Raw genomic sequence first — 20,810 nt, forward strand, 5'->3', positions numbered from 1 at the left:
TGACAGGTGTTTGTCTATTTAACTTGATCTCTTTCAGCAGAGAGCAAGCAGTTCTTCTCCCTGCTGAGCATCACTTCCTATAGTTCGTTCGCATTCCACAAGCTGTCGGTGGCCATTTACAACAGTGAGCCTGGGCTGGCTCCTCCTGGGTAGGGGGTGGCTGGTGAGGGGCCGGTAGAGTCGGTTTGTTTGGGGGTGGTTGGGTATCCCCATCCGAGTCATTTCTTTTCACAGTTTCTAACCTGAAGGTGGTGGACTCAGCCAAATTCCCTGCAAGGCACTGCTACTGCTTAAATAATCAGACCAATGACCTGTCAGGTGGGTGGAGTCAAGGAATCTTGCAACTTTTGTGGTTTTGATTTTAGAAAGATAGGAAAATACAATAATACCCACTGTGCTTAACTATGTACACACTCTTACTGTCTCAAAGCTTTCTCTCTGCTTTCACCTAGAGACACACCTGCATTCCAACAGGCAAGAGCAAAGTGTTCATGCAGAATTGTTTCTATTGAAAACTGGGGACAACCTAAGATGCATCAGTAGGATGCCTAGTGTATCATCCTTTGGAAAATAATAGGCATTGTATATATTAAAAAAATAATAGGCATATACAAGTGAATGGATGTGGCCAGACTTGACCTGTGCAAGAGAAAATTCCCAGGATAATTTAATAAGAAACAGGAACTCACCCAGTATGATACAGAATACAGTGTCACTGATAGAAAAAAACAGTGTCTGGTCACTAGATAATTGGTTACTGAAAGTAGGATTGGAGTGTCTGGGAAAGGAAAGCTGTTAATTAGAAAGACTTTGTTATGGTTGTTTGTCAATGACAGTCTATTCTGTGTTCTCGGTGTAACTAAAAATGCAAGTTACTCCATGTCCTTTATATTTAGGAAATTCTGAAAGATCAAAGGGAAAGGTATGTTCTCCCCACTAACTAACTCTCCAGAGATTCCTTACTGAGCACATATTATGACCAGTGCCCCTCTACATGTATGTGGTCAGAGGGTGGGAATCACATTGAGCAAAGTGGATACTCTCAGCTTACAGGGAACTTAGTTAGGTCTTGGAGGGAGGAACAAAAAGTAAACAGATAAGCAGCAAATGCAAAGGATGCTGTGGATGGCCTAAGCACCAGAGCGCTCAGCAGAAGATGTACAAGATCTCAGAAGAAAGGCAAAATCAGTTACAGTGGGGACATTACAACACAGAAAACAGAGAAGTTTTTTCCAATGAGTGACCTACAGGAAGTAGGAGTTCAGCCTGAGGTTCCTGGGATGGGTGTTCCTAGCAAGGGCCGAGGCAGCAGAGTAAGGCTTGGAGAGGCCAGTGTGGCTGCAACAGCTGAGTTAGTGCAGGAAGATGGGAGAAATGAACTGGGATGGGCAAAGGCAGGGTGGGGAGGGTATTGTGAGACCAGTTGATAGTCCACTGTAAGGGTTTTAATTCTCACTCTAAAAAGAAATATGCAGTTGTGACTATAAAGAGCGGGAGTGTGCCCTGACTCAGGGCACAGGAAGAGACCCCTCTGGCTCCATGCTAAAGAGTATACTGTAACGGAAAGAAGGGCTGCTGAGCCCGAAGAAAGCTTAGCCAAATACTTCAAATCTTTTCCATGATGTTCTATAAATATTTTGTGGACAGTGTAACCAAGGATTTTTCTTAGCCCAATGCTCTGTCGGAATGGGGTCTAGATTCCCTTGAGATATAGACTAGTAAACTCACCATCTTTGTGAATGAAGCTTTTCCCTGTTGTGGATTGCCTCATGAACAGAGTTCACAAAGTAGGACTTCTCAGAGAAGCACTGAAGATTTTTATCTGATGGTTTCTATGAAAGCTGGAACATGAGAGGGAAGGATGGATACAGAGAGACTACACCTGCTGGCTTACTTCCCCATGTGATCACAGTGGCCAGGACTGGTCCACTGTCTTCATGGGCTTCCACAGGCAGGCAACTATGGCTGCTCTGATGCATCTATGGTTTGAGAGTCCAGGAACCTTCTACTTTGCTACTGTGTCTTCCATAAAGTGTGCCCTCGCTTTCACAGTGCAAGGTGGCTTGAGACTCATTCAGAATCCAGTTCCAAGAAAGAGGAGAGATTTGAATTCACATCCTGTCACCTAAACCAAACCATGGCGTAGTTCATTTTTCCCTGTCCTGCTAAGTCTCATAGCTCTGCCAATCTGTAAAGCAGGCTTGCGAAAGAAGTCATCATATTAAACTATAAGATGTCCAAATAAAAGTTGATATTCCTTTATCAAAGGAAGACTGCAGAATAGATTTAAAAAGACAATTATCAGAATCAGTACATTTTAAGGATTTTTATTATCTAGCTTTAAGTAATGTCTTTAAAAAGCCATTTCATCTCAATGAACATAAATATGCCTGATTCGTTCTATGAATTAGTGGTATTCATCCTTAGAATATGCCATGATTTAATTTGTTTTCTCTTGTTGGAAGCTTAGCTTGTTCCCAATCATTTGGCAATTATAAACAATGCTGTGATGACCACCTGTGCAAAGCCTCTCAGAATACCTGCCCAATTATGTCTTTAGAATGCAGTCCTCGAAGTGCAAATTTTGGTTGACAGGGAACCAATTACATGTTGATCAGGTTGCTAAATTTCTTCTGCAAATCTTGCCCCCGTTTATGCTGTCACCAACAGTTGTTGAATGCATGTATTTCCATACTTGCACCAAAAATTGACATTAAAAACCTTACTGATTTGATAGGGAAATACAAACTCCTCTGCCTATCTTCCATTTATAAGCTAGACTGAAATAATTCATCTATGTTCATTGCTAGTGAATTAGATTATGAAAAATTTCTGCCAAGAACATCTGTGAAATAAGGAAAACAGGTTTTCTCCCAGGTTGTGAGAATAGTTCTGAAGAAAAGATTGACAGAATTCCTTGAGAAAATGACTGTGTGAATGGAATAACAATGTTGAGAAAAGTAAAACTTCGGTTCCTGGTAAGCCTCAGCTGAAATTTTTAAGCTGATACATACTACGGATTTTGGATAAATCCCATCACCCTCTGTGTCTTAGGCAGAATCTGGGACCCCATCATTCATGTTTGGCTCCAAAGTTATGATTATAGCTTTCAAGCAATATTAATAGTAGACTTCAACATTGCATTTATTTGTCTAAGAATTTCTCTTTCACATTAACTACCACCATCTTCTGTGTCTCTACACAGCTCTCTGTTACTCTGCAAACACTTGATGAATATTTACTATGTAAAGAAGTTTTGAGAAGAATAAAATAGGTGGAATAAGTAGTGGAAAAATTCCTCCTCTTCAATTTCTACAATATGACACAGACAGGGAGAGGTCTACAATTGTTACTCTCCTACAAAGGCACATGTCTACGCCTGCATGGCCAATACCACTTCTCTGTTCATGAAACATAAGCTGCATCCATGAAGCTGTGGGAAGATCACATTTTAGTTCTGGTCACACACTGGACAATGGCCACCTCATGTGGTCTCAGTGTGCTGTGCATTCTGTTTCTTAGCATATTACATCTTCCTGCCTGTTTGGGTTCTGAATTCTGAAGTCAGCTTACTCCTGTCCAAAATTCAGAATCTCATTGATGAGTTATGACGCATTTATGCAAAGCATGATGAGAAATCACCCAGCAGGCCCTAGAAGATTCCGTGTTAGGAAATCATTATTAGGATATCATTATTTGAAGTTAGTGGGTGACCTTCCCCTTGGTTTAGAAGCCAAGACCTCATTGGATCTTGGAAAACCACAAATGAACAGAAAAGGATGTAGCAGCTGTTCAAATACAGGTAGAGGAAGGATTTTTATTGTTCAAAGACTTGCACCACGAGGAACAATGACCCTATTGAAACCCTGATCAGAGAGAGAGTTCACAAGATGCTACCAACTGAAATGTCAAATTCCCTCAGGCTATAATTATTCACCTCTTAGCAAGGTGGACATAAGGAGAGGTTCATGGCAATAGTTTGTACACAGCCTTGTCTCTTCTGGTAGCTCATAGTTTATAACCCCTCACCAAGCTGGAATGAACAAGCTTTGTAAATTTACGTTACATGACCTTGGGGCTGCTTCCTCCCGATGGAGCTGCTGTTCTGAAATAACTGGATGACATGAAGCAATAAGTCATCCATCCAAGGTGTGGCGTTTCACAGCTCTGTAGTGATCGAGGAGGCGGTGGTCGGGGATTGTAAAGCTTGAACTGCTTCCCTTCTGCTTGAAGTTGGCTGTCCTCTCTAATTTCAGTCTGTAAGACTCCGCCATATGATTGCTAGTATCTCTCAATATCTGGAACTAACTCAAACTTGTAAATCCAGACACAATAGTCTTTTCCCCTTAATTCAGACTTTGAAATATAAACTTCCTGAATCTCTTGCAGATTTCACGGCACTCCTGGTGGATATCATTGGAAATTCTACCAGCTACCTCACGGAAATTTTTAAGTCAACCTCCATCCTCTCAGGTGTGGTCCTCAAGTGTGAGGCTTGGCAGCCTCTGGAGAACAGTGGAGCCCAGCTGATCTCCTCTCCAAACTCTGCCTTCAGCCAGGCCACCAGGGGCTCCAGAGTATCATGTGACCTGCTTTCTAATACCAGTGCTTTCTAAATATTTTGCATCATTATTATTTTACATGATATAGTTCTGTAGGTATAAGGACTACCACCTCTACCTCCCCTTCCTTCCTACCCATTTCCCCTCCAGCATCCGCCTCCCCATATTATTGCAATAGTATAGTCCTTCAGCAACAGACACAAATTCAACATCTAACATTTAAATGTATCATGGCATTGTAGGTATAGGCAATGGTAGAAAACCTAGTATCAAATTGCCAAGGTATGTTTAACAGTTTCATTGGGAGTCCTTTTATTTGGGAGTAGAGATGCATACTGCTATGTATCTAATACTAATACTTAAAGATTCAGTCTTTCACTCAGGCCAATAAATGGGGTCTGAAATACTGGAGGGAGAACCGAGGATTCAAAATTGTAGAAACGTACGCAGATGCAAGCAAACAGTTTCCAATAGGGAGCTAAGCACTGAGGGGGGAAATAAGATACATGAAGGATGAATATTTTGCACAAGGTTGGTGCCAGCACCCAGACTGGGTCTCTATGGAGCCTAGGTCCAAGTTCTAAGTCGCTCAGAAGCATTTGCCTCCGTGTTAAGATGGTTTTATGTTACCAGCAAATCACATTTGAAAATATTTTGAAAAACACAGATGTAGTAAGTATCCCAAGTTGATGTCCTCAGAAACACTGCATGGCCCAATAGGGAGAATTTTCTATTTAAAAGAGAAGGAAGGAGAATGAAATAGATTGAATTTCAACTACCAGTTGTCAAAGTCAGTATCAATTGTCAGAATATTGCCAGGCACTTGCCATACATTCCTTCTTCGGGTCCTCACTGCAATCTGACAGATTGCTACTGTATTTATCACCTTTCCGATGAGAGAATGGGCATAAGGGTAAAAGACCCTTGCCAGAGATCACTCCTACAGATGATATTTTAACCTAGACGGCGTAACTCTGACCCATGGTCTTGGTCACTTCAATGACTAATATAAATAATAGTCCCAAATTAACAGTAGTATCATGCTATTTATTGGTTTCTCATCTTCCAGTCAACACACTTAGTACTCCACAGCTCTGTCTCAGTGTATCCTCAGATACACTTATGAGGAGCGCACGGCCCTATGTTCAGTGTTTTAAGACACAAGTATGTTTAGAAATCCAGTAGCATTCAGACTTCAGAAGGTCTAACAATGTGTCTACACTGTACATGATGTGACACCTCCAAAAACATTCATGGAAGCCTACCATGATGGATCAGATCATTGCACAAAGACAATTATAGCCTCATACTGCCTAGCCAGACTTTGCCATCACACTCACACTACCTTGCATCTTATATAGATGTGAGGAATTTGAGAATTGCAAATACAGGACTATAGGATCTAACTTTTTGCCATTTTACAGATGGCTAAAATGAATCTTGAAGTGGCAGTAAGTGGCAGAATTGGCCTTGTAAACCAGGAGGTGCCCTAGAGGCTGTACCCTTAGCTGTGACACTGTCTTGCATTCTTCCTTTAGTCCAAACAAGGCTCCCTGGAGAGTGAGGAGCTAGCCTCCTGCTCCTGTGTCATCCTGAGCTAGGCACTCTAAGTTTCACTTTGTTTCAGCTGAAGACTTAAGGATTCAGATGCAAGGGTAAATCTTTTGTCCTGGTTCATCTTGCAGTGAGTCAAACCAATGAATCTGACTGCATCTTCATCTGCGTGATGACAGGAAAGTCAGGTGAGCCACCAGTCATCTCTTGGCCAAGTTCTCAGGCCTAAGAAGCCAATCCAGCTCACCAGTGTATGAACCCACAGTGTGATCCTACTGGCATGGTTCTTGCAGGCAGGAACCTTTCTGACTTCTGGGAGCTGGCAGAGAAATCCCCTGTCATCAACTACACATTTACCAGCAGCATGACTGGTGTTCTAGGTGAGTGCAAACCTCTCACATACTTGCTGCAGATTCTGGACTAAGGTGCCACCTGCCTGACTAAAGTCCAAAGGCTGTCCGTGGGGGTTTACTTAGCTTTAATGTGCTAAAAATCATTAAGTATCAGCATTTTAAAAAGGAATTTCTGGATCCTCTTAACTGGCAACCCTGCATGCCCTCTCCCTGAGATACAACAAGCAGGTGAAGCTGAGTAACTGCCCCCAGCCTCCCAGCAGGAAGGCCCTTTCTGTTGTCTGCAATCCTTTCTACTTGCTATTGCCCAGGAGCCTTTTCTTTCATTGGGTATTTGGATTTTGCAAATATTTGAACTTTCAATTCTGTCCTAGAGGCATGGGCACTCTATAATAACCAACCAACCTTCCATTATTCTTTTCCACCAGGCTCACACACATGTCCATCTTTTTTTTTTTTTTGGAAGCATCTTTAGGTCCTCTTTCTCCACTACACCAAACTGGCATTTCTAGACAAGTTGCTGGAATGTGACTGATCCTCTGGAATAAACTGTTACTGGGATGTTCATCACCTAGCTTTGGATTGTAATAGCTTTGAGACAATTCCCCCTTATCTACCACTGCAAGGAAAGTGGCAATCTTAGTGAACAAGGTTGCTTCCTTTCACTGCTCAGGATCCCTCAGTCAACAGCAGTGACCCAACAAAGTTCTGATTCAACTAGAGTGAAGTCACGGCTGTTTGTGGCAGGTGGCATAGTACTCCATGCCTACCCATGCGACTCTGCTCATCCTGTTATCTGCAGTTACAACCTCTTTCCCATGCTTCTATAGTTTGTATCCCCATATTGTTGCCAGTTGCAGCTCAGACACTGCTGTCTTTCTAAATGTCTCCCCATCAAAAGCAGTCTTCTGTCTTTGGTAGTCCTCTAACACAGCTCTGTACATCCTTTGGACTGTGTTACTCTAGGCTCTGTTGTAGCTGACATTTCCAGGAGTACCTCAATGAATAGACTGGAAGGTGGAGGCAGACACTCTCGACTCCACAATCTGTCTTTGCCTAGGTATCTTATGCAGTCCTCAGCACACAGCTGGCGCTTTGTTAGTGACAGAGTAAAATGAAGGTTAAATAAATCTCCAGTTTAATAAATGGGCTGCTTTGATTTACAAATATTGTAAAGCAGCTCTGGCTTCTGCACCAGAAGAATTGCAAATTGTGTACATTACCGTTTGCTAGGGTGGGGTGGGCATTGGTGGGTTCACTAGGCACCCTCCATCCCTGCCCACTTGTGAACACATATCTGAGGCTGGAGTCAATCTTTCTCATTATAAAGTCCTTCAAAAACCTTCCCACCTTTAATTCCAGTTAGGCTGATTTCTGTGCCATTTAAATAAGGATATGTGTTTAGGAAGAAGGAACATACTCCTGATGCTAAGGCTGATAGGCCGATTGCCAGTTGCTTTGATGCACCTAATTCAATATCCAATATCCTTGTGTCAGACCAGGACGCAAGGCACATAGGGTCTCAGTGGGCCCAGAAATAAGATGGGGTAGAAGAAATGGGGCCATGGAGCCGTCTCTGACAACCAACAGGAGGGATCCAGTGGACCTGTGAGAACCAGTCATCATATCTACCCGCCACCCACATCACCCATGGTTGGAACTTTCAGGACTAACATCCACGTGTGTTGTTCCCAGTGGTTCTTCACCCTCATTTGGCAATTGATACTTTAGCTTATTTTCACATTTGTGAGAGTTCAGAGGAAGACTGGAAGCTCTGCAATCTACACACGTGCCATTTTGTGGCCCTTTAACATCGCAGCAGTTCTTGGTGTCTGAAGTACCACACGGCAAGGCTCCCTTTGTTTTTCTTCCTGAAGGCACAGCTACCAGAGGAACAGCTGGGGCATCAAAGCCCACAACCAAAAGCCAGCAAACACGACCAAGTACAGGGCGCCCGCACTGGAGCTGGAGCACACCTCGGACATCTGCCGCGAGTCCTCCTCACTGGATGGAGACGACGGCCTCAGGGGGAGAGGCACCAGGCACAAGAGGTACTGCTTCTCAGACTCTGCCCAGCACAGGTACGACGCCTTCTCACTACTCTGCTTTGCTATAGCCTCCTCCCATTCCTTCTAGACTGACATAAATAAGCATAATCCTCCCCTTTATCCCTTCCTACCACTTCAAACTATGTTTTAGCTTCCCTTAAGGATTGGCAGTACAAGTTCAATAAAAGCAGCAGGGTACCAATACCACTGGCACAATATACACCTAGCATTTGTTCTTATTACTTTGAGATAGACAGAAGCTCACAAGTAGGTGCAAAAAATAGTACCAGCAATTGTCCAGAGCCCATTGCCCAACCTCCTCCAAAGTGGCTATCTTGCAGAATCGAAGTATACGGTGGCGCAAGGTGCTTCCATTTCAACAGTTATTTAGCAAATCTCTCCTGAAATTCACATGAAATAGCGAAATAAAGTCAACAGTTTGTGACTTGGTTAGCTTAGTCTGCATCTGGCTGGATCACGATGCCAAGGAGGTTTTTAATAAATGGATACCAGCATGAAAAGTTGCAGCCAATGACTATACAGGAGACCCCTCCCACTTACCATCTTCTCTTGCGCAATCAGCAGTGTGGCCAGTAAAGGCACGGATTCGGAGACAATATAAAATGGAGGTAGCTCTTGCAGTAGCAATCAATATTGCCTCCATGAGCTTGAACAATGAACCATGTCATGAAAAATTCACGCCGTCTAGGCTAGTCTACCAGAGGCTTCTACTACAAGAGTAGAAGGAAAGAGGGATTGGGAAAAGTGAGTTAAGGTTACTAAATTATAGTTAGATTGGAGACTAACTTCTGGGGTTTTATTGTCCAGTAAAGTAACACCATAATAATGATGTACTATAGTCCACAAAAGCTAGAAAAAGGATATTAAATATTTTTGCCATGAAGAAATAACTTCTTGAGCAGTACTGTTGTCACTGAACATTACACAATGTATAAATGTATCTAAATACCCATGGACTCATAAATATGTGCACGCTGTATAGCAATTAGAAAGTAAGAAGCATAATAATTTGCAGCCTCTAAATATTTGCCTTTCCTGCTGAGCAGAAAGGGGACACAGGCAAGTCCCCTCAGTTATGCCCAGCCAACAAAGAGCTGCTGTGTAAGGGGAAGCCAGTGAAGGGTCCCTAGCCAGAACAGCAGGAGACACCAACTTCCCCAGGAGGCAGAAGTTAGAAAAAGGCAGGTTGAAAACAAGGATTGCAGTTGAAAGATAACAGGAGTCAGTTTTACTAACTAGAGTTGTTGAATTTACTCTGCAAAGGTGAGCGTAATAGTTGGCAACATGACAAATGCATAAAATCAGAAAACTTCCCTAAATGCCATGAAAAAAAAACAATTGCTAGAACTAAGGAAAGTCATAAAATGTCAAAGTATAACTTGCAAAATCCTAAGTATAAATAGAAAAGCTACAAACTCTAAATAGGTAAATAAAGGAATATTTAAACAAGTGGATGTATCATATTCTGGATGAGAAACTGAGTATTTTAAACACTAGAAACATTCTAAAGTGGCTATCATCGAGGCACATCACGTTAAGCCTCCACCTGCAATACCAGCATCCACTATATGCCCTGGTTTACGACCTGGCTGCTCCACACACGATCCAGCTCCCTGCTGATACACCTGGGAAAGTAGGAAAAGGTGGGACAAGTGCTTGACCCCTGTACCGTGTGAGACATGTGAAGGAAGCTTTTGCTTTGGCCTGCCCTGTTCCAGCCTTGTTATTTGGGGAATGAACCAGCAGGTGGAAGATTGATGTGTGTCTGTCTGTCTCTTTCTCTTCCCCCCCCACCTCCCATCTCTCCAACTGTTCTCCTAATTCTGACTTTCAAATAAAAATATTCTAGATTAATTTATAGATGTACAATCCTTAAGTGGGATTAGTTTTGTGGAACTTGACCTAAGTGATTTAAATTTTTACCGCAAGAATATGTACGTGAGAACATCTAACACTTTTAAAAATGATCAATGAGGAAAGATTTGATGCTTTATAGCAGGAATTATCTTTATTATCCTCAGTTTTAAGCCATTGCCCCAAAGCTCACAGAACAGAGGAAGCAAGGTTGTAACCAATGCCCCAAGAATTCCTCACCTAACACCCACAATTGTTCCCTTTGGTGATGTCCTGAACACACAGACCCTACAGTTGGTGGCAGGAGGAGGGTCTAAGAGTTTTGAAAGACTTTTTCCGCTTGCTGATTGGTACTCAGGCAAACCAAGCTATTACAGTTTAGGGTAGAGTTTAAATCATTTCATCTACACTGCAACATGTGCTTCAGGTTATATTTTAATGTCATTTGCAGCAAAGTGGTCCAGTGTGTCAGGGTCCTGTAACTCATTTTGAACCTGCAGCTGCCAGCAGTGTGGCCAGAACACTGAGGAAGACCACCAACAGGCCGACATGGGCTTCCACAATCTCTGTGCCCTGGGATCAGACCACACCTGAGAAAAAACTCAGAGGGCCCCCCTGGGAAACACATGCCTCCACACCGGTGTCTGCTGCAGGGGTCCAGGAAGCAGCCCACCCCGGGGGCCCTGTGACACCTCCAGCCGGGATGGCTGCATCCAGCAGCCCCGCCTCAGGTAGGAGAGGACCCCTGCACCTCCTCTAACTGAATATAGGCTTTTAAAATTTTTTCATTTTTCATAATACATTTCTAAGGGCTTAGAACTGTCATTTTGAAAACGTTTGCTAAAGCTTTGAAATGTTCACATCTACAGAAAAGGAATAAAACATTGGCAAGTAGCATAACCAATCATAAAGCAAATTCTTTTTTCTCCTTTTCCTGATAACAATCCTTTTCTCCCCTTTGCTTGAGTGGGAATTCTTCATCACAGGATTCCCTTTGCTCCTCTTGGCTATAAACCCACTTGCCAGTCCTCTTCCCAGGCTTGCTATCTCCTAAGGAAGTGGCCACTAGAAGTTGGCATTGAACTCAAGACAGTTCAACTGTGTTTTTGGCACAGCATCAATAAAATTACATTAATTATATATATATGAGGTATATGCAAATGTCTGCATTAGAATATTACTTCATATGTACGATGTAATCATGTAAGGAGGAAGGCATGAGTTCCACAAGGCAGAAGAAACAGTGCGGAGTGTGATCTCAATTTTTTTGGGGGGTGAGGGAACCTGCAAGGTTATGACAAATGAATTTACACAGGGGAAAAAACCCCTGTGCCTGTGGAACTGTATCATGAAAAATAAACTTCAGAAATGTACCACTTGAGCCATGAAAAAAAATAAAATTGAAGAAATGCATGGCGTGATCACCTTACATCAAGTTTGCAAACCATATCTGGGAGTAGAATCAATACGATTTTATTTATTTACCTCCAGTTTTATAGACTTTCTATGACCACTAATCTTATAGTCAAACAAAGATTAACTTTTTAAAATAACTTTCTCTGACTCCAAAAGCCGAAAGTCCTTTATTTCACCGTGGCCACTGAATAGTAAGATGTATCTGAGGCAGGCATTTGGTGCAGTGGTTTTAGTTGCCGCTGGAGCAGCCACATCCCATCTCAGAGTGCCCGGTTCTAGTCCTGGCTATGCCAACATTGCTGCTAATTCGCTCCCTGTGCAGTGGCACATGATAACTGAAGAGCCATTTCCCAGATAGAGTTTCAGGTTGTGTTTGTCAACCTGCCCCAGCCCTGCCTTTACTGGGCATGTGCGGAGCGGACCAACAGATGAAAATCTGTCTGATTCTCCACCTTTCAAATAAAATGAAAATAAGCACAAACAGTGAAGTGTATTACAGCTGTGCTATTAGTATATGAACTTGACTTTTTGTTCCTCTGAGCTCTGTCCTCAAGGACGTAGGCCTTTAATCTCAGATTCCTGTGAGACGCGGCAGACTTTCAGAAAATCCTTCAAATACTGAATTTCATAAGGAATACAAGGAAAAGGTTAAGTGAGTTTTAGCACTTATCTATGCAAAGTCATGACATCAGGCTCAAAATGTCAACTGCACAAGAGGCCTGCAAATGCCATGTTGGTGATTTGAACGACTGCCAGACGCAACTACATCAGTTCAGTTGGTTTAAGCATTGTGCCATCATGAAGAGGAAAAGGAAGGCTTGGGCTTGGCTACTTAGATGACAACAGCCATAGAACTGTGCTCTCTGGTCTCTATTTCAGATACAACTGGAATCTATCAGTTCCTCTGTAGGCTTTGGGCAGTTTCTGTGAGTGGCCTGAGTCCTGGTTTGCTCATCTGTGAAATGAAAGCTTCCAGAGTTGCTGATGATTAGGTAGTGTCCATGAGGGATTTTGCCAACATAACACCAGGAAATATTCAGTGGTGACTCTTCGTAAACTGCCCAAAACGGAGATACTGAGACCAGCCTTGGAAGTCATTTTGCAAAGCGTAGAAGCAAATACTGTTCTTTTCTAGGATGTCCACTAGGGGGCAGCATTGTCTGCTTTGCCCCGTGCTGCTCCTGTCAGATGTCACCTGCCCCAGATGAAATGGGTGGCTTAGTAATGACATCAATTGGATAGGTCAGGGCCAGGACTTACAGCATAGACACTCTTCTCCCAATCCAGTCCCCCTCAAAGAGACAAAGGCTCATCCTTTTATCTCATCCTAGGAACATTCACCCCTGGCACCCAGACTCCAAATCCAACCAAGGCACCGGCCCCAAGAGACCCACAACAGATAGGTGAGAAACCCAGTACTACAGGGGAACACCTAGTCTGGGGGCAGCAACATGGTGGAACAGGGACGACTTGCTGGCCACTGTGCAGCACAGGTCCTAATGGGAAAAGAGGCTGAAGAACAGGATGATAAGTTTCACTGTGCTGCTAAATTCCTCCAACTTCTTGGGTACATCACCTCCACTTTCATGATTATAATTGTACAACACATTTTGAAAACTCTGTCTTTAAGCTGTTATAATTCTGATTTGGTACGTAATCCAAACCGGTCTCATTTTGACGTTTGGAAGGATGCTGTTGCCCGTTGCAGGTGATCTTGCTGTGGAGTGGCCTTTTACCCCCAGGGAGGAGCCTGCCCTGGTCCCAGCACCCCACCCAGCTTCAAGTGAGTACCAGCACCTCATCACTGCTATTGCTTGCATCTGTTTGGAATGGTTCACGCTGAAGAGAGGTTTGTTCAATAAATATAGAGCCACTCTCCTGGGATTCAGTTTCCTCTCTGTGAGTCAAGAATCATCACAATTGTGAACATGAAGAAAATCTGCTGGGTTTTTTTTCTTCCTTTGCCAAAAGTAAGAGTGTGGAAGGCATTTGGAATCTTGGAGCTCAGTGTAACTTCATTTAACCAAATGCTTTTGAATGATTGTCTATTGAGCAATGTGCTACATTATGCAAATGGAAACAACCCTTAGAACAAACATGGATGTTGGCAGAGAGAGGAAGGGATATGAGAGGGCTCCATGATCCCAGCACCATTCACCGGGTGCAACTTACTCTCCTGTCTACAGGACCCCGTCTTTCCTTTCCCTGTGCTGTCCATTCTCACGGATCCAGAGGATGGCTGCATCTGGAGCCTGTGGCTGACATTTGAGCTTCTGTGTTTCTTTGTGTACGTCTTTGCAGCTTACAGGTGCCCCACTCTTTTCTGTTGAGCCAGATTCCTGTATGTTTCTGAACCATCCAGTCATCTGTCAATGGGGCATTATTAAATTACTGGAGGCTGCACAGTCTCCCTTTTCATATTGCCTCAATTTTGCTCCTGCCCCAGGCTCAGCCTGTGGTGAATAGTGAATGGGCCTTTCAGACACAAGATGTGATTATGCTGCCAAAGGAAATTGTATCTCTTTCCCTCCCCAGGAGGTCCACAAATTTACACCACGGGTACAGATGGAAGCAGCTGCCAGATGGAATTTTAGAAAAATTTGACAGTAACTGTATCTATGTATCATCTGTAACTATCTGCAGCTACAACTTTCTATACATCCATCCCTGTTGTGTCACTGCGTCTCATCTAGATCTGCAGTTCCTGACCTATCCATCTGCCTATTATCCATTCATCGAACAGATACTTGATTCGATCTGTCCACCTAGCGGCCCATCCACCCTCCCACCAATTCTTTCTTTATAATCTCTCTTTCTACGTTTTTAGGACATTTCTAATTTTTATAGTTACAGAGGAAGGAATAATTGTCTTTTTACACTGCTTTTCCACATACTTAACAACACTCCATATCAAAAATGGCTAGTAGAGAGGCCAGGCGTGATATCCTAGAGACCAAAGTCCTCACCTTGAACACACCAGGATTTCACGTGGGTGAAATTTGTATCCCAGCTTCTCCACTTCCCACCCAGCTCCCTGCTTGTGGGGGCTGGAAAAGCATAAGAGGACAGGCCAAAGACTTGGAACCCAAAGGAAGCTCCTGGTTCCTGGCTTCAGATTGGCTCAGCTCCAGCCATTGGGGCCCTTTGGGAAGTGAACCAATGGACAGAGGATCTTCCTCTTTTTAAGTATGAATTTCCAATAAGAAAAAATAAATCTTTTTTTAAGTGGCAAGTTAAAAATAAAGGAAAAACCAAGCAAACAAAAACCTTCAGTTGCTCAGGAGCATAAACAAAGGCTGTCCACAATCATCAAACCACAGACCGTGGCTATTGCACTTCTAGATTACATTTTTTGTGCCTTGCACATTAATTATAGCAATAGCAATATTGACAGGTAAATAATGCTATCTTCACTGAGAGTTTTGGTAAATTTGGTAGATAAAGAGGTTAGGTTTTTGAGCCCTGATCTAATTCCAAAGGCTCTGCCGTTCTGTCCCTAGATGTAAAGTATTTACAAAAAGATGGAATTTAAGGGAGAATGTGGGAAGATTACATATGGGAAAACACTCGAAAGTTTGTTGGTTGAGAAACAGCATGTAATCAGGATTACCTCTTCATGTGCATTCTGAGCAAACATGGCTCGAGCAAAGGCACTGTGACATCAAACAACTGTTGTTTTCTAGAGACTTGGAAGGGCTTTGGGGCTGGGTGCTTAGACTGCTGTGGCATGAGTTTGAAGGGACTGGCCAGAGTAAGAGCATCAGGGTCTCACCACCACGTCAGGCCCTTCTGAGGCAAATGAGGGAATGATCAGGTTTGTCCTGCAGAAAGATTCTTCAGTTGCAGAGTGGAAACTAAATCGGGGAGTGGGGAGCGGTGGCGTCGGTGAGGAGGCCATTGCACTAATGATGACCAGTGATGATGGAGATGAGAATGAGGAGGTGACTGTCAGAATTGGGTGATAGTTATAAGATAGAAATCAAGGGACTGTGGCGATGTTGAAGTGAGTACCAGCAGGGAAACAAAAAGAATGTCCAAATGTAACAGAGTATATTGTGGGGATGGTGAAGGTGCGTGGGGCAGGAGGTGATGATAGCTCAGCTGAGGACATGGGCATCCTAAGCATGTAAAGTATGTTCCAGGAGGAGATGGTGAGGAAGAGGAGGTTGCGAGCAGAGACTCCAGGGTGAGATCTTGCCAGAGACATTGCCTGTGGTGTGACTGATCCAACTCTGGAATCACTCAGACCCTCAGTATCCTCGTCTGTTAGATAGAGCTGGGATCTATTTCACAAGATTTCAAGGGATTAAATGACACAATATGTGACAAGAACTGAGGAAAGTGTGTTACAGATGTCAGGTGCTGAATGTGAAGGAAAACTCACGACCTTTGATCAATGTTCTGGACGGCTCAATATTGGTTGACTCAGGATAAAATATTTCCTTTCTACATTTGTTAAGCCTTCATCCTACAGTCGGAGCCTCTTATCCACTACAATAAACTGGCTACTGTTAAATTATAATTTAAGAATGTAACAATGTGACTTTCATGAAAATGTGAAAAAAGTAAGCATCAACACAGAGAAATGTTGTTTGACTCACTGAGGAATGAAGAAACTGAACATATGTTAAATCCAGTTCAATGGAGAAGCTGAGGAGCAGAGTTTATATAATCAAAGAAATTCAAGTAAATTTTGTAATTCATGTACTACAGCAATAAACTCTTCACGAGTTAAAAAACAATTGCACCTGCACCAGAAAATTATTTTCATTCCTAAGGACCACAAGTATCGCACAAGAGTTGATTTGTTACCAGTTAACCCCCTCAATTCCAAGTTATAAAAGTCAATGAAAGCACACACTCTCATGACAGGTAATCTGCTGGAGAGTTGGTTAGACAACAATTAGAACTGCATGGTCTCATTTCTAGGCGTTATCTTATCTTGATAGGTTCACAAATTGTCAGTAGATCATCAATATGGTATATCCAAGTCACTAAAAGAGCTATGATCTTTTCTTTCTTGTTTATTGTTAATTCTTTACTGCCTGGCACAGAGCGAATGTTCTCCAAGTTGAAATAAATCAATCAATAGATTTGTGATTCACTGCTCATTCCATTAGAAACCTTTCAACATGCTTGGTATAAATGCTCCCTTTCTCCCCTCATTTCATGTGACAGGTGTGGGTCGCCCTACTTTCTACATGGGGAAACATCGGTATACAGGAGGCTGTGCCAGCCTCAGAAGATCTCAAAAATCTGAAATTAAGAAATATATATATTTCTCTTTTGTCATTTTTTCTTTTAGGAGACAGCAGTAAATGTTTATATTAAACAACAATTTGAACTTCAGTTTGCTGAAACCATTAGTCTTTACAAACTCAGAACTTACAAATGGATAGCCTGGTTCTCCAGCGACTCAGCATGCCAGTTTTATCTTTCAACACGCCCCTTGCTTCCCTGCTTGCACACAGGCAAACACATGCTCATACACACATACATACATATACACCCATCACACCATGCACACACAACATACACAGTACCATTTAGATTTCAATTATTCAGTCTCCTACCACTCACATAGTGACCCCTTAGGCAGTACAGAATCGGTGTATACTGTTTTGCACCACACGTGTCCTCCACCTGGTACATTTCTATGCAGTGTTTCACATTCCTGTTTAATATTTGCTCTTCAATTAAATTATTGCTGATTTCTCCTGGATACTGAATCCCCACCCTCTCTCAACTTTGGAAACTCTTAATGGTCATCTTCCCAGGAAATGATGAAGCAACATTATGTTTACATGTCTGTCTCCTAGCTACTTGAGAACAGGGCAAGATTCTATACCAAGCATAGGGCTTAGCCAATGGAAATGCTTGCTGAATTCCTGGTGATTTGACTGATCTGGGACTGCATTTTCCAGGATGTCCTCAGCCACTGGTCAAAGAGGTGACCATGACAGTAGCTCCTGTCATCCTGGTCATCCAGAAGCTCAATCCATGCCTCATGGAGCTGTGCCGCTTCTTCCAGCGATGCTTGTGCACAAACCGGAGGAATTCCAGGAAAGACAGCATGAGGTAACCTGGCCCAGTGCGGCTTTTCTTGTCCAGTTTTATAGAATTCTTATCCTATAGGACTTCTCTGAAAGCTACAGGGGAATCGGGTGTCAAATAGCCCACAGACACGTGACAGAAACTACCTCTAGGAGAGGACTCTCCAGTGAATACCCTACTGATTTTGATGGCCTTGATGGAAGTCATCCATTTCTGGGTCTTCACAATCATAGGGCCTGACACAGTAAAAGATTAGGTTGGCATAAGCCGAGCTGGAGTAAACTGACTTGAGATGAGGCAAGTTGAGTTGAGTTGGGTTAGACTGGACTGGGTTGAATTAAGTTGGGTTGAGTTGAGAGCGGTTGGTTTGAGTTGAAGTGACACAAGAGGAGATGAGTTTTATTGATTTGGATTCATTTTGGTGAAAGTGAAGTCATCAAGTGGAATTTCTGCTGAAGACTTTGAGTGGTCCTTGAACTTCAATTCACTTAGCTTCATGAGATTTTATTGGGGAGAATGACCAAAAGATGTTTACTGTATTTCCAGTTTTGTATCTCTAGTTCCTTCTCCAAACAGAATGAGAAACTAGTGAAACTGAAATAAGACAAACATGATTTTGTGTCAAGAAGGTTTAGGCTAGGAGGTTCTCCTCCTGCCAGTGCTGGTACACTGTCTCTTCCACAGGTGTCTATTCTTAGCTATAAATAGGAAACTAAACGGTGCCGAAGGATATCCTTGGTCATGTGTTCTAGGGGCAAATTCTCAGATGTGTTATACTGTTTTCAAAAGAGTCACAAGATCCTGCAGCCTTTCAAAACCTCTATGACCTATTGCCTCTGAATCTCAAATTTGCAGCCTTTTCCCATTAGTCATTTTGCTCCCTGATCTAGGATTCCTTGGTTAGCATGGAAATTCTCCCCTTACAGAGGGTGAACCAGCAATACCTGCAGCCCAAGAGCATTAGTGAGCAAGAGGGAAGTATTCCTCCACTTTAGGACAAGTGGGTCCTAAAAAACTACTGTTGCAATAGTACACTGCGTATGCTTTAGGATCATCAACCTGCCTCGTCATTTACTCGTGTCTATAAAATCAATGACTTCCATTGAACATCAGGCACGCACTGCACTAAGCCATAGGGATACCTAAGTGAATCAGCAGCGGCCTCGGGATCTAAGGATTTCCTAAGTAGGAGAAAAAACTCTCAAGAGCACAAACTTAAGTATGTGCAATAAATCGTAAAGACAAGCTATGGAATTACACGAAAACCTATTTACCATATTCCTTTGTGATGCATCACGTTGGAAAACACCTCTAGGTCAAATACTGGCTAGAGGAATAACAGAAAGGTGAAGTCTCCAGGAGAAGCCACCGTTTAAGTTTAGAGCAATAAAGGACTGGTTTACTTGGCTTCAACTTCTCTTTTCTCTGTATTTTCACTAAATCATGAATTGTATCACAAAGTCATGCTAGAAACTGGATATAGGCCAAAATTACTAATAGTCACTGGAGTTACTCAGTGTGTTTGTTCAATAATACAGCCTTTTTCATTAGCAATGTAAATATTTTAAGAAAGTTGGCAATATAAGAACAATAATTTCAGAAAAGCATGGCAGGTACTCTCAGATGCTGAAAAGCATGCCACGGCAGCACAGAAGAGAGGAGTAAGCAGAAAGCAAGCATAAGCCTGTCCAGATGGAAAGAATAGCCAGATACAAAGACATAGTGAGAGGGAGCCCACAGCCTCTTACAGCACGGAAATAACCATGTGGCTACAGCAGACACAAGACCTTGTTACTGGCATATGTGCCTGTGAACACAGCTTTGCTCTTTAAAACGCGTGGGTTACCTTTGACAAACAGGTTCTGTTTGATATTTGCCCCAGAGTTCCAGCTGTGTTTTTAAGCTTCCTACTCCATCCTTATTCAGACAAAATAAAGCACACTGAATCCTTGAAGTCTGCTCTTCAGCCAGTCCATTCCTAAGATTCCTAAGCTCCTTTCATTCCAAATAATCTTCCTCCTGTGCTTGCTCGTTCTCTCTCTCTTTCTCTCTCTGAAAGTCAGATATACAGAGAAGAGGAGAGAAAGAAGAAAATCTTCCTTCCAATGCTTCACTCCCCAAGTGACTGCAATGGCTCGAGCTGCGCTGATCTGAAGCCCGGAGCCTGGGTCTCTTCCAGGTCTCCCACACAGGTGCAGGGTCCCAAGGTTTTGGGCCGTCCGTCCTCAACTGCCTTCCCAGGTCACAAACAGGCAGCTGGATGGGATGTGGGCCTGGCAGGATTAGAACCAATGTCCATATGGGATCTTTGCATGTGCAAAGTCAGGACTTTAGCTGCTAAGCTACCACGCTGGGCCTGGTTCTCTCTTGAAGTCGTTCCTATTAAGGGTTCCAACACCACTCTTGGAACATATAACTCCAATTGCAGGGAGACACAGCTCTGGTCCTTTTCCTGCCTGCCATCTTACCAGTTCTGGGGCTTCCTTGAACCCAGAAGCCCATGATTCCTGCTCTGTTCTGGAGGCTTCTGGCTCTGCCATGAGTGCAGTGGCTCTGGTGCTAGAAGTAGCTGGTACAATACTGGGTACCTCAAGCTCATTTTATCTGCGATATTGCAGTTGATGTCTGCTCTGAACAACCAAAACAAATACAACATGCCATAAGCCCATCTATATTTTCTGCATTAAAAATGCTTCCTTTAGTCTGTGATGTTAATAATGGCTATGGGTTCATATCCACTCACTCCCTCTTTTACTTCTGCCTGTATTCTGACAGTTCTCACAGCATGATTGTTTAACTCATTTACATCTCTAGGTACTGTCTTGGATACTACTCCTGGTTTCTGAAGAATGCCACGTTTATCTGCCCCAGGGTGAAAACAGTGTCCCACTCACACAGTAAGTCTGTAGCCTGAAGTTCTACCCTTGCACACGTATGTTCCATTCAAA

At 42.9% G+C, this 20,810-nt stretch overlaps 1 protein-coding gene across 1 annotated transcript in view; it reads left to right on the plus strand.

Annotated features, from left to right (window-relative positions):
- HHLA1 (HHLA1 neighbor of OC90) overlaps positions 1-20,810 on the plus strand; it is a 29,531-nt gene that overhangs the window by 6,950 nt on the left and 1,771 nt on the right. The window contains exons 5-15 of the mRNA XM_058668888.1: positions 41-124; positions 235-318; positions 4,390-4,473; positions 6,248-6,304; positions 6,410-6,496; positions 8,347-8,520; positions 10,893-11,123; positions 13,140-13,211; positions 13,517-13,591; positions 17,733-17,886; positions 20,677-20,759. Coding sequence (XP_058524871.1) covers positions 41-124; positions 235-318; positions 4,390-4,473; positions 6,248-6,304; positions 6,410-6,496; positions 8,347-8,520; positions 10,893-11,123; positions 13,140-13,211; positions 13,517-13,591; positions 17,733-17,886; positions 20,677-20,759 — 1,185 coding nt within the window. The remainder of the gene's footprint in view (positions 1-40; positions 125-234; positions 319-4,389; positions 4,474-6,247; positions 6,305-6,409; positions 6,497-8,346; positions 8,521-10,892; positions 11,124-13,139; positions 13,212-13,516; positions 13,592-17,732; positions 17,887-20,676; positions 20,760-20,810) is intronic.

The sequence above is a fragment of the Ochotona princeps genome, chromosome 9, assembly GCF_030435755.1.
Source record: "Ochotona princeps isolate mOchPri1 chromosome 9, mOchPri1.hap1, whole genome shotgun sequence".
Taxonomy (NCBI): domain Eukaryota; kingdom Metazoa; phylum Chordata; class Mammalia; order Lagomorpha; family Ochotonidae; genus Ochotona; species Ochotona princeps.